The 15,580-nt window shown below is 35.3% G+C and overlaps 1 protein-coding gene across 1 annotated transcript in view; it reads right to left on the bottom strand.

Moving 5' to 3' along the window:
* The window catches only part of LOC117345423 (probable serine/threonine-protein kinase drkD), a 36,427-nt gene extending 22,988 nt beyond the window's left edge, over positions 1–13,439 (bottom strand). Inside the window, exons 1-3 of the mRNA XM_033908498.1 lie at positions 13,324–13,439; positions 11,108–11,246; positions 9,569–9,705 (exon numbers count right to left, since the gene is read on the bottom strand). Of these exons, the coding sequence (XP_033764389.1) occupies positions 9,569–9,705; positions 11,108–11,246; positions 13,324–13,439 (392 nt within the window). The remainder of the gene's footprint in view (positions 1–9,568; positions 9,706–11,107; positions 11,247–13,323) is intronic.
* Between the last annotated feature and the right edge of the window lie 2,141 nt (positions 13,440–15,580).

Raw genomic sequence — 15,580 nt, 5'->3', positions numbered from 1 at the left:
CCTCTGTTATACCCACTTATATATCTACCCATCCTCTGTTATACACACTTTATATATCTACCCATCCTCTGTTATACCCACTTTATATATCTACCCATCCTCTGTTATACCCACTTTATATATCTACCCATCCTCTGTTACCCACTTTATATATCTACCCATCCTCTGTTATACCCACTTTATATATCTAACCCATCCTCTGTGACCCCAATTATATATTCACCCCATCCTCTGTTATACCCACTTATCCCACTTATATATCTACTCCAGCCTCTGTTACCCCACTTTATATATCTACCCATCTCTGTTACCCAACTTTATATATTGCCATCTTGTACCCACTGTATATATTACCCCATCTCTGTTATACCACATTGATATATGCTACCTATCTCGTTATACCACTTTATATATCTACAGTCTTCTGTTATACCCCACTTAAATCTACCAGCCTCTGTTACCCACTTTATATATCTCCCATCCTCTGTATACCCACTATCTATCTACCCATCCTCTGTTACCCACTTTATATATTCTACCTAGCCTATGTTCTACCCACTTTATATATCCTACCCATCCTCTGTTACCACCTGATAGATCTACCAATCCTCTGTTATACCCACTTTATTAGCTACCAATCAATGTTACCACGTTAGAGAGCTACCAAGACTCGTTATACCCACTTGGATGATATCGACCCATCCTCTGTATACCCACTTTATATATCTACCTACCATCCTCTGTTATACCCACTTTATATATCTAAACCCATCCTCTGTATACCCACTTTATATATCTACCCATCCTCTGTTATACCCACTTTATATATCTACCCATCCTCTGTTATACCCACTTTATTATCTACCCATCCTCTGTTATACCCACTTTATATATCTACCCATCCTCTGTTCTACCCACTTTATATATCTAACCCATCCTCTGTTATAACCCACTTATATATCTACCATCCTCTGTTATACCCACTTTATATACCCATCCTCTGTTATACCCACTTTATATATCTAACCCATCCTCTGTTATAACCCACTTTATATATCTACCCATCCTCTGTTATACCCACTTTTTATATGCACCCATCATCTGTTACCCAATTTATATATCTACCCATCCTTGTTATACCCACGTTATATATATAACCAGCACCTTGTTATACCCACTTTATCTTAAATGTACCCAGGCGCTCTGTTATGTATACCACTTTATATATCTACCCATCCTGTTATACCATTATATATCTTACCCATCTCTGTTATACCCACTGTATATATCTACCCATCCTCTGTTACCACTTGTATCTATCTACCCATCTCTGTTAACCCACTTTATATTATCTACCCACCTCTGTTATACCACTTATATATAGAACCCATCCTCTGTTACCCACTGTATTCATATTACCATCCTCTGTTATACCCACTTTATATATCATACCCATCCTATGTTATACCCAATTTATATACTACCCATCCTCTGTTACCACCTTATATATCTAACCCAATTATGTTACCCACTTTATTATTACCCATCCTCTGTTATACCCACTTGATATATCTACCCATCCTTGTTATACCCACTTTATATATCTACCCATCCTCTGTTATACCCACTTTATATATCTACCCATCCTCTGTTATACCCACTTTATATATCTACCCATCCTCTGTTATACCCACTTTATATTATCTACCCATCCTCTGTTATACCCACTTTATATATCTACCCATCCTCTGTTATACCCACTTTATATATCTACCCATCCTCTGTATACCCACTTTATATATCTACCCATCCTCTGTTATACCCACTTTATATATCTACCCATCCTCTGTATACCCACTTATATATCTACCCATCCTCTGTTACCCACTTTATATATCTACCCATCCTCTGTTACCCACTTTATATATCTACCCATCCTCTGTTATACCCACTTTATATATCTACCCATCCTCTGTTATACCCACTTTATATATCTACCCATCCTCTGTTATACCCACTTTATATATCTACCTATTCTCTTTTACCCCACTTTATATATCTAACCCATCTGTGTTATACCCACTTTATATATATACACATCCTCTGTTACCCCAATTTATAATCTACCCATTTCCTAGGGTATACCCACTTTATATATCTACCCATCCTATGTCGTATACCTACTTTATATGATCTACCCATCCGCTGTTATCCACTTTTATATCTTACCATCCTCTGTTATACACCACGTTTATATATTCCCCATTCTATGTTATACCCACTTTATATATCACCCATCCTCTGTTACCAGTTTATATATTCTACCCATCTATGTTACCCACTTTATCTATCACCCATCATATGTCATACCACTTTATAGGATTACCCACCTCTGTTTATACCACAATTCTAATCTACCCAATCCTCTGTTATACCCACTTTATATATCTACCATATCCTCTGTTATACCCAGCTTTAATATCTACCCATCCTCTGGTACCCACTTTTATATATCTACCATCTCTGTTATACCCACTTTATATATCTACATACTCGGTTATACCCACTTTATATATCTACCCATCCTCTGTTATACCCCACTTTATATATCTACCATCCTATGTTATACCCACTTTATATATCTACCCCATCCACTCTGTTATCCCACTTTAGATATCTACATAACTACCCATCCTCTGTTATACCCACTTTCATATATCTACCCATCCTCTGTTATACCCACTTTATATATCTAACCCATCCTCTGTTATACCCACTTTATATACTCTATCTAACCCAATCCTCTGTATACACACTTTATATATCTACCCATCCTCTGTTACCCACTTTATATATCTACCCATCCTCTGTTATACCCACTTTATATATCTACCCATCCTCTGTTACCCACTTTATATATCTACCCATCCTCTGTTATACCCACTTTATATATCTACCCATCCTCTGTTACACCACTTTATATACTCTACCCATCCTCTGTTATACCCACTTTATATATCTACCCATCCCTCTGTTATACCCACTTTATAATATCTACCCATTCCTACTGTTATACCACTTTATATATATACCCATTCCTCGGTATACCACTTTATATATTACCCATCCTCTGTATCCCATTTATATAGCTGACCATCATCTGTTACCACTTTATATATCTAACCAGCCTCTGTGTAACCCACTTATATATCTACCCCTCCTTGTTCATACCCACTTATTATATTAACCCATTCCTATGTTATACCCACGGATATGATTCTACCCATCCTTGGTATACAGCACCTTTATTATATCTACCCATCCTCTTGTTATACCTTTATAATCACCCATTCTGTTATACCACACTTTATATATCACCCATCCTTGGTACCCACTTTATAAGTCCCCATCCTCTGTTCATACCCAATTTATATATCTACCATCTATGTTACCACTTTATATATCTACCCAATCATCTGTTATACCCACTTAATATCTACCCATCCTCTGTTATACCCACTGTATATATCTACCCATACTCTGGTACCCCTTTATATATCCACCATCCTATTGATACCCACTTTATATATCGACCCATTCCTCTGTTACCCACATTTATATCTTACCCATCCTCTGTTATACCCACTTTATAGATCTACCAATCCGCTGTTATGTACCAACTTTATATATATACCCATCCTTGTTAACACACTTATATATATACCACTCCTCTGTTTATACCCACTTTATATATCTACCAATCATCTGTTATACCCACGTTATTATCTACCCATCCTCTTTACCCACTTTATATATCTACCCCATCCTATGTTACCCAACTTTATAATCTACCCATCCTGTTAGTAAACCACTTTTATATCCACCCATCTATGTTACACACTTATATATCTACCATCCTCGTACCCACTCTAGATATCTAACCAATCCTCTGTTATACCCACTTTATATATCTACAAATCCTCTGTGATACACACTTTATATATCTAACTATCCTCGTTATACCCACTTATATATCTATACCCATCCTCTGTTATAACCCACTGTATATATCTACCCATCCTCTGTTTACCTACCCACTTTATATATCTAACTACATACTCTTTACCCCACTTTAATATACCCATCCTCTCTGTTATACCCACTTACTAATATCTACCCATCCTCTGTGATACCCCAACTTTATATATCTACCCATCCTCTGTTTAACCCACTTTAATATCTACCCATCCCTGTTACCACCCACTTTATATATCTACCCATCCTCTTTTATACCCACTTTATATATCTACCCATCCTCGTTATACCCACTTTATATATCTACCAATCCTCTCTGTTCTACCACCACTTTATATATCTACCCATCGCGGTTATACCCACGTTATAATATCTACCCATCCTCTGTTATACCACTTTATATATCTACCCATCCTCTGTTATACCCACTTTATATATCTACCCATCCTCTGTTATACCCAACTTTATATATCTACCCATCCTCTGTTATACCCACTTTATATATCTACCCATCCTCTGTTACCCACTTATATATCTACCCTCCTCTGTTACCCACTTATATATCTACCCATCCTCGGTTATACCCACTTTATATATCTACCGGATCCTCGTTATCCCACTTTATATAATATAACCATCTCTGTGATACCCATCTTTATATAGTACCAGCCTATGTTATACCCACTGATATATCTACCCACCTCTAGGACCACTTTAGATATCTAACCCATCATCGGTTTACCCACTTTATATTCTCACCAATCCTCTGGTACCAAAATTTATATATCTACACAATCCTCTGTACCCACTTTATATATATACCCATCCTATGTTATACCACTTTCATATATATACCCATCCTTGTTAATACCCACTTTATAATCTAACAATCCTCTGTACCCACTTTAGATATCTCCCCACATATGGTACCCACTTTATCTATCTACCCATCCTTGTTATACCCACTTGTATTTATTACCCATCCTCTGTTATACCCACTTTTATATCTACCCAACTCTGTTATACCCACTTATATATCTACCATCCCTGTTATACCCACTTTATATCTCTACCCATCCTCTGTTACCCACTTTATATATCTACCCATCCTCTGTTATACCCACTTTATATATCTACCCATCCTCTGTTACCCACTTTATATATCTACCCATCCTCTGTTATACCCACTTTATATATCTACCCATCCTCTGTTATACCCACTTTATATATCTACCCATCCTCTGTTATACCCACTTTATATATCTACCATCCTCTGTTACCCACTTATATATCTACCCATCCTCTGTTACCCACTTTATATATCTACCCATCCTCTGTATACCCACTTTATATATCTACCCATCCTCTGTTATACCCACTTTATATATCTACCCATCCTCTGTTATACCCACTTTATATATCTACCCATCCTCTGTTATACCCACTTTATATATCTACCCATCCTCTGTTTACCACTTGATTATTATCTACCCATCCTCTGTTATACCACTTTATATATCTACCAATCCTCTAGTTATACCCACTTTATATATTATACCCATCCTCTGTATACCCACTGTATTATTAACCCCATCCTCTGTTACCAACTCTATATACCCACCTTATGGCCCACTTTATATATTACCCTCTTGGTATACCCACTCTTATATACTACCCATCCTCTGTTTCCAATTTCTATATATAACCATCTCTGTTTACCCCACTTTATAGATCTACCCATCCTCTGTTACCCACTTATATATCTACCCATCTCTGTTACCACTTTATATTATCTACCCATCCTTCTGTTATACCCACTTTATATAGATACCCATCCTCGGTTTATACCCAATTTACATATTAACATCCTCTGTTACCCACTATATATCTACCATCCTCTGTTACCCACTTTATAGATCTAAAATCCTCTGTTATACCACTTTTATTATCTACCCATACGTGTTATACCACTTTATATATCAACACCAGCCTCTGTGATACCACACTTGATATATCTACCCATCCCCGTTATACCCACTTTATATATCTACCCATCCTCTGTTACCCACTTTATATATCTACCCATCCTCTGTTATACCCACTTATATATCTACCCATCCTCTGTTACCCCACTTTATATATCTACCCATCCTCTGTTATACCCACTTTATATATCTACCCATCCTCTGTTATACCCACTTTATATATCTACCCATCCTCTGTTATACCCACTTTATATATCTACCCATCCTCTGTTATACCCACTTTATATATCTACCCATCCTCTGTTATACCCACTTTATATATCTACCCATCCTCTGTTACCCACTTTATATATCTACCCATCCTCTGTTATACCCACTTTATATATCTACCCATCCTCTGTTACCCACTTTATATATCTACCCATCCTCTGTTATACCCACTTTATATATCTACCCATCCTCTGTTATACCCACTTTATATATCTACCCATCCTCTGTTATACCCACTTTATATATCTACCCATCCTCTGTTATACCCACTTTATATATCTACCCATCCTCTGTTATACACTTTATATATCTACCCATCCTCTGTTATACCCACTTTATATATCTACCCATCCTCTGTTATACCCACTTTATATATCTACCCATCCTCTGTTACCCACTTTATATATCTACCCATCCTCTGTTATACACTTTATATATCTACCCATCCTCTGTTACCCACTTTATATATCTACCCATCCTCTGTTATACCCACTTTATATATCTACCCATCCTCTGTTATACCCACTTTATATATCTACCCATCCTCTGTTACCCACTTTATATATCTACCCATCCTCTGTTACCCACTTTATATATCTACCCATCCTCTGTTACCCACTTTATATATCTACCCATCCTCTGTTACCCACTTTATATATCTACCCATCCTCTGTTACCCACTTTATATATCTACCCATCCTCTGTTATACCCACTTTATATATCTACCCATCCTCTGTTACCCACTTTATATATCTACCCATTCTCTGTTATACCCACTTTATATATCTACCCATCCTCTGTTACCCACTTTATATATCTACCCATCCTCTGTTACCCACTTTATATATCTACCCATCCTCTGTTATACCCACTTTATATATCCACCCATCCTCTGTTATACCCACTTTATATATCTACCCATCCTCTGTTACCCACTTTATATATCTACCCATCCTCTGTTATACCCACTTTATATATCTACCCATCCTCTGTTACCCACTTTATATATCTACCCATCCTCTGTTACCCACTTTATATATCTACCCATCCTCTGTTATACCCACTTTATATATCCACCCATCCTCTGTTATACCCACTTTATATATCTACCCATCCTCTGTTACCCACTTTATATATCTACCCATCCTCTGTTATACCCACTTTATATATCTACCCATCCTCTGTTACCCACTTTATATATCCACCCATCCTCTGTTATACCCACTTTATATATCTACCCATCCTCTGTTACCCACTTTATATATCTACCCATCCTCTGTTATACCCACTTTATATATCTACCCATCCTCTGTTACCCACTTTATATATCTACCCATCCTCTGTTACCCACTTTATATATCTACCCATCCTCTGTTACCCACTTTATATATCTACCCATCCTCTGTTATACCCACTTTATATATCTACCCATCCTCTGTTATACCCACTTTATATATCTACCCATCCTCTGTTACCCACTTTATATATCTACCCATCCTCTGTTATACCCACTTTATATATCTACCCATCCTCTGTTATACCCACTTTATATATCTACCCATCCTCTGTTATACCCACTTTATATATCTACCCATCCTCTGTTACCCACGTTATATATCTACCCATCCTCTGTTATACCCACTTTATATATCTACCCATCCTCTGTTACCCACTTTATATATCTATACCCATCCTCTGTTACCCACTTTATATATCTACCCATCCTCTGTTATACCCACTTTATATATCTACCCATCCTCTGTTATACCCACTTTATATATCTACCCATCCTTTGTTACCCACTTTATATATCTACCCATCATATATCTACTATCCTCTGTTATACCCCACTTTATATATCTACCCATCCTCTGTTACCCACTTTATATATCTACCCATCCTCTGTTATACCCACTTTATATATCTACCCATCCTCTGTTATACCCACTTTATATATCTACCCATCCTCTGTTATACCCACTTTATATATCTACCCATCCTCTGTTACCCACTTTATATATCTACCCATCCTCTGTTATACCCACTTTATATATCTACCCATCCTCTTATTATACCACTTTATATATTTACCCATCCTCTGTTATACCCCACTTTATAATCTTACCCATCCTCTGTATACCCACTTTAATATATTCTAACCCATCCTCTGTTATACCCACTTTCTATATCTACCCATCCTCTGTTATACCCACTTTATATATTTACCCATCCTCTGTTATACCCACTTTATATATTTACCCATCCTCTGTTATACCCACTTTATATATCTACCCATCCTCTGTTATACCCACTTTATATATCTACCCATCCTCTGTTACCCACTTTATATATCTACCCATCCTCTGTTATACCCACTTTATATATCTACCCATCCTCTGTTATACACACTTTATATATCTACCCATGCTCTGTTATACCCACTTTATATATCTACCCATCCTCTGTTATACCCACTTTATATATCTACCCATCCTCTGTTATACCCACTTTATATATCTACCCATCCTCTGTTACCCACTTTATATATCTACCCATCCTCTGTTATACCCACTTTATATATCTACCCATCCTCTGTTATACCCACTTTATATATCTACCCATCCTCTGTTATACCCACTTTATATATCTACCCATCCTCTGTTATACCCACTTTATATATCTACCCATCCTCTGTTATACCCACTTTATATATCTACCCATCCTCTGTTATACCCACTTTATATATCTACCCATCCTCTGTTATACCCACTTTATATATCTACCCATCCTCTGTTATACCCACTTTATATATCTACCCACCCTCTGTTATGTCAGCTCGTCCTGAAGATGAGGTTCGGTCGTGCGTGACTACAATTTGTGAAGTCTACACCAGGTCAGGCTTCTATATGGACCTACCGGGGGGTATATACATACCCGGGCTAACGTGATCAGACTACACTTGCCACTGTCGGCATATTAAACTGTATATTATATTTGGTTGTCTCTCTCTCAACAATACTTTGGTTTGGTTTGTTTTTGTTTAACGTCCTATTAACAGCCAGGGTCATTTAAGGACATGCCAGGTTTTGGATGTGGAGGAAAGCCGGAGTACCCGGAGAAAAACCACCGGCCTACAGTCAGTACCTGGCAACTGCCCCACGTAGGTTTCGAACTCGCAACCCAGAGGTGGAGGGCTAGTGTTAAAGTGTTGGACACCTTAACCACTCGGCCACCGCGGCCTCAACAATACAACTCAGGGTGCCCTGATAATACATACCCACTTCCTGTGTAGGAAAGATAAACTTCGGCAGAGTCGGATTCATTTTCCAAAACATTTGCTGAAAACCTGGCAGATTTCTGTAATCCATATGGATAGTAATAATATCTTTTGACGTCGTTATTGAACTTGCACAACTGAAAAAGAAAACATCAAACAGACTAATTCTCAAATCATAAGCTGTTGCATCAGATCAGGCTCAAATCCCTTTAACAAAATTCCTACATGTAACTAATGTTTAATAAACAATTCACATTTAATAGTAATTAAAATATGCTGCACCATGCACATTTCCTGAAAGCACATTTTACTTACTTTTGGTGTTAACCATATATGCATTTACAACTGTTGAAAACTTCATTATTTTGCAAACTTAAATAATTAGCAGTTTGCAAACCTCTATAACCAGTATTTTTTAAACATATACCGTATTTGACCTAATAAGGGCGCCTGCACTAATAAGGGCGCCCCTACCTTTTTTCAAGGAAATAAATCTTTGACTGAGTGTCAAAATGGTGTTCAAAGGTAATAATTCATGTGAAATATTTTCTTCAGCGAATTAAGTAACTGAAACACATGTTTTCGCCACATTTTGTGTATTCCTACAGGCTACAGATGACATGTCAGTACAAAGAGCACCCAAAACTAAACACACATATAAATAATAACTTACCATCTTTATTTGAAGGTAAAGTAAAGACTTTATTCTTGTTGATAAATAACTTTTGTTCAGAACAGAAAGCTAGTAAAAGACATTGTAAATCAATTATTAGGTCAAAGAAAACGATGTCTGATATGATCTGGGAAATCACCTGTTTCTATAAATAGAACACAAAAGAGTTCCATTGAACATAAATGGTGGAACACACGTTCTCTGGTTTAAAGATCAGCTGGCATGGTTTACAAAGTTTACAGGAGTATTCAAGTGGTGTTTAAGCTTAATATATGATAATGAATAGACATCCTCATCTGGAATATTTTTATGACTGAATATTTTACCGTTTCCACAACTTTTGGTATTCTGCTACAAGGTATAGTCTGTTTCATAAAACTTCAGAATAACTAATCTTAATAAGGGCGCCCCCACTGTCAATTACCCGCGCCCTGCGCCCTTATTAAGTCAAATACGGTATCTATGCAGCAGTTTGCAAACCTTGATAACCAGTATTTTGCAAATATCTATAACCAGCATTTTGCAAAGTTCAATGATCAGCATTTTGTAAAACTAGATAACCAGCATTTTGTAAAACTAGATAACCAGCATTTTGCAAAGTTCAATGATCAGCATTTTGTAAAACTAGATAACCAGCATTTTGCAAACCTGATTATACCGGCATTTTGAAAACCCCGATACCCAGTATTTGCAAACTTTAATTACCTGAATTTTTCAACCTCCATAACCTACATTTTGCAAACCACAATAACCAGAATTTTGCAAACATCTTTAACCAGCATCTTTTAAACCTCAATAACCAGCATTTTGCAAAACTTAATAACTAGCATTTGGTTCTACTTAGATTGTAATAACTAGTCACTTACAGCTACATGGATACATTCATCTCCAAATCCATCGACTTGATGAGGATCCTCTGGTTCATTAAAGTGGCTACAGGGATTAAACGTATAGTTATACGTGATTCTGTAAACGTCACCTGGATCTTTGTATATGATGTAGAATCTGAAAAAGAAAGGACGGAGGGGAAGTCAATATTTGCAAATTAAATAAAAAAATACCGACCAAGGAAAACTAAATTGTACATGTAAGTGACAGGTACACCTAACAATACACTGCGACATGTGACCTAATTACTAACCTTGATAAAACAGATTAAAGTAAAGTGTATGCATAAATTAATGATCACACATATAGTTTTTGTCATTAACTTAAAACGTCGATTTGGCTCTATACATTTGTAGTAATTAATACACTGATGACTTGATTTTTATATGATATACATTGTATGGTACTAGATTTCCATTCCATTCTATTGTTTCCATTCAGCACCAGAAATAGATTTATACTGTCCTCAGCCTGTGTTTTGTCCGCTCCGTTAGATTGCATGCACAATTAATTATTCATTTTCATAGAAAATTATTTCAAAAGTAATCCCATTTTGTATCAGGCATGTATTGCCCTACCTCGATACTGGCTTAATAATGATGTAGTTAAACTAACAATATATTCGCAAAGACATCTTCACTATTCCAGGGATTTTCCTGTACAATCTCTGTGAAATGGAGATTACTTAGATGTATGTGTTTAGAGAATTCTACCCAGTATCATGTATAATATATTTGTACCTCCTGCATAGAATGTCCGATAGTCCAGAATATTTGACCCTCTGCACTGGTAATCAACCTATAGCTATGATCCCTGGAACCTCATGCAATAGAACATCGGTCGATTACCAGTACCTCGTGTCAAATATTCTGGAATATTAGTATTACACAGACACCCATGATATACTTGTTTATGTAGCAAATTAAAGTTTAATCTGTTTACAATGAAAGCTTATATTACCAGATTATATAAACATGATACAGAGTTTAAACAATGAAAACTGCCCTTTGCTCTCATCTGATAATGAGCTTCCAAAATTTCTTATGTATATAATATATAGAGCATAACAGGGAGAAAGATACAATTTAAGTATGTGTAGATACATTGTATATACCTGGTGAAAATATCAGTATTTTCTGTCATACGAAATATTAAACAGAGAATCATTCACTTTTCTATCTTTATTTATTCTTAACAAAAGAATTAGAAAAACATTATGGACTAAAAACAGTGTAAAACTCTGTAGCTTAATTGGTGATTACTTATATTCTTATAACATAATTAAAGGGGCTTGACGACATTTCATGATAGTAACAAAACAACATTTCATGATATACAAAAACAACATTTCATGATATACAGAAACAACATTTCATGACAGTACAAAAACAACATTTCATGACAGTACAAAAACAATATTTCATTATAGTACAAAAACAACATTTCATGACAGTACAAAAACAACATTTCATGACAGTACAAAAACAACATTTCATGACAGTACAAAAACAATATTTCATTATAGTACAAAAACAACATTTCATGACAGTACAAAAACAATATTTCATTATAGTACAAAAACATTTCACGCCAGTACAAAAACGACATTTCATTATAGTACAAAAACAACATTTCATGCTAGTACAAAAACATTTCCAGTACAAAAACGACATTTCAATACAGTACAGAAACAACATTTCATTATAGTAAAAAAACAAAATTTCATGATAGTACAAAAACAACATTTCATTATAGTACAAAAACAACATTTCATTATATTACAAAAACAACATTTCATTATAGTAAAAAAACAACATTTCATAATACCGGTAGTACAAAAACGTTTCATTATAGTACAAAAAAGTTTCATTATAGTACAAACACAACATTTCATTATACAGTCTACCTTCGTTACATCGCCACATTTCGTCCGTGTCAATTATGGCGGTATAACGAGGGTGGCGTTAGTATCGAATCATGAAAATTACAACAGTAAAAGATAATGATGTACCAACGTTTTAATAAATACACAATGAGTTAACATATAAGACACATATATATATATGCATGGTATTGACCGTACATTTCGTAGCTTACAAATACACATTTACATATGTAATTTCTGAAAAAAGTCATTAATTTGCTTTTGTCTCATGCCATCTATTACAATCTGTCGAATTTTATTGGAAATTACGCGGCACTGGATGAAGTCTGAAGAACACGCTTTCGTCTCAGAGTTTCCATCTCGACTGACGAAGCCAAATCGTTCATACCATAAATAAGAACACTTATTGAGCAGAAATCAGTCATGCTTTATTACAAATCAAACCATATCTGTGTGTAGATGTCACATATATAAACATCGATACATATATCTACCTGAGCGATAGAAACTCATTCAAGCGTGTAACTAAGTTACCTGTGAAAAAGGAAATACCCTAATTCTATAAATAGAAGAGTTCCTCGATCGCAGAAAAAACGGACTAAGATGGCGATATCGTCGAGGGTAATATATAGGGATTCGGGACGTTTGTATTGTTATGAACGTGGCGGATGGCGGTATGCGAGGGTGGCGAACTTAACGAGGGAATTATATAGAAGGGAAATCCGTTCTAGGGGTGTAGGTGGCGGTATGCGAGGGTGGCGGTAGATTCGGGTGGCGATAGGTCGAGGGTACACTGTAGTACAAAAACAACATTTCATTATAGTACAGAAACAACATTTCATTATAGTACAGAAACAACATTTCATTATAGTACAGAAACAACATTTCATTATAGTACAGAAACAACATTTCATTATAGTACAAAAACAACATTACATTATAGTACAGAAACAACATTACATTATAGTACAGAAACAACATTACATTATAGTACAGAAACAACATTACATTATAGTACAAAAACAACATTTCATTATAGTACAGAAACAACATTACATTATAGTACAGAAACAACATTACATTATAGTACAAAAACAACATTTCATTATAGTACAGAAACAACATTACATTATAGTACAATAACAACATTTCATTATAGTACAGAAACAACATTACATTATAGTACAATAACAACATTTCATTATAGTACAAAAACAACATTTCATTATAGTACAAAACAACATTTCATGACAGTACAAAAACAACATTTCATGACAGTACAGAAACAACATTTCATAATAGTACAAAAACAACATTTCATTCTGGTACAAAAAAGTACAAAAACAACATTTCATTATAGTACAGAAACAACATTTCATTATAGTACAAAAACAACATTTCATTATAGTACAGAAACAACATTTCATGACAGTACAATAACAACATTTCATTACTACAAAAACAACATTTCATGAAAATACAAAAATAACATTTCATGATAGTAACAAAACAACATTTCATTATAGTACAGAAACAACATTACATTATAGTACAAAAACAACATTTCATTATAGTACAGAAACAACATTACATTATAGTACAGAAACAACATTACATTATAGTACAAAAACAACATTTCATTATAGTACAGAAACAACATTACATTATAGTACAATAACAACATTTCATTATAGTACAGAAACAACATTACATTATAGTACAATAACAACATTTCATTATAGTACAAAAACAACATTTCATTATAGTACAAAACAACATTTCATGACAGTACAAAAACAACATTTCATGACAGTACAGAAACAACATTTCATAATAGTACAAAAACAACATTTCATTCTGGTACAAAAAAGTACAAAAACAACATTTCATTATAGTACAGAAACAACATTTCATTATAGTACAAAAACAACATTTCATTATAGTACAGAAACAACATTTCATGACAGTACAATAACAACATTTCATTACTACAAAAACAACATTTCATGAAAATACAAAAATAACATTTCATGATAGTAACAAAACAACATTTCATTATAGTACAGAAACAACATTTCATTATAGTACAAAAACAACATTTCCTGATAGTTTGACCTGAAATAAGCCAGACCTCCCCAGCGTTAAGGTCAATGTTCATGTGTTGGCCACAAGTCAGGATTTTTCGTTTTTCTTTACACTTTTATTTCTATTTCACTACAATTATGTAACAATTAAAGTTACAATTGTAACAGGAGAGGAGAAAATGTAGCGGCCAGACCGGGGTTCAAACCCGGGACCTCCGAACACTAGCCTGATGCTCTACCAATTGAGCTACCTGGTCACCGATGATCGACCCAGTCCAGTCCCGCTACACAATATAAATTACTCTAGTTGGCCTAGATTATTTACTGTGGGAGCACCCAAGTGGCCAGACAGGCAGGTGACCCTTACTGTAGCCTTTTGGAGGACCCAAGTGATCAGACAGGCAGGTGACCCTTACTGTAGCCTTTTGGAGGACCTAAGTGGTCAGACAGGCAGGTGACCCTTACTGTAGCCTTTTGGAGGA

The sequence above is a fragment of the Pecten maximus genome, chromosome 16, assembly GCF_902652985.1.
Source record: "Pecten maximus chromosome 16, xPecMax1.1, whole genome shotgun sequence".
Classification (NCBI taxonomy): domain Eukaryota; kingdom Metazoa; phylum Mollusca; class Bivalvia; order Pectinida; family Pectinidae; genus Pecten; species Pecten maximus.
This window is presented reverse-complemented; position numbering and strand designations above follow the sequence as displayed.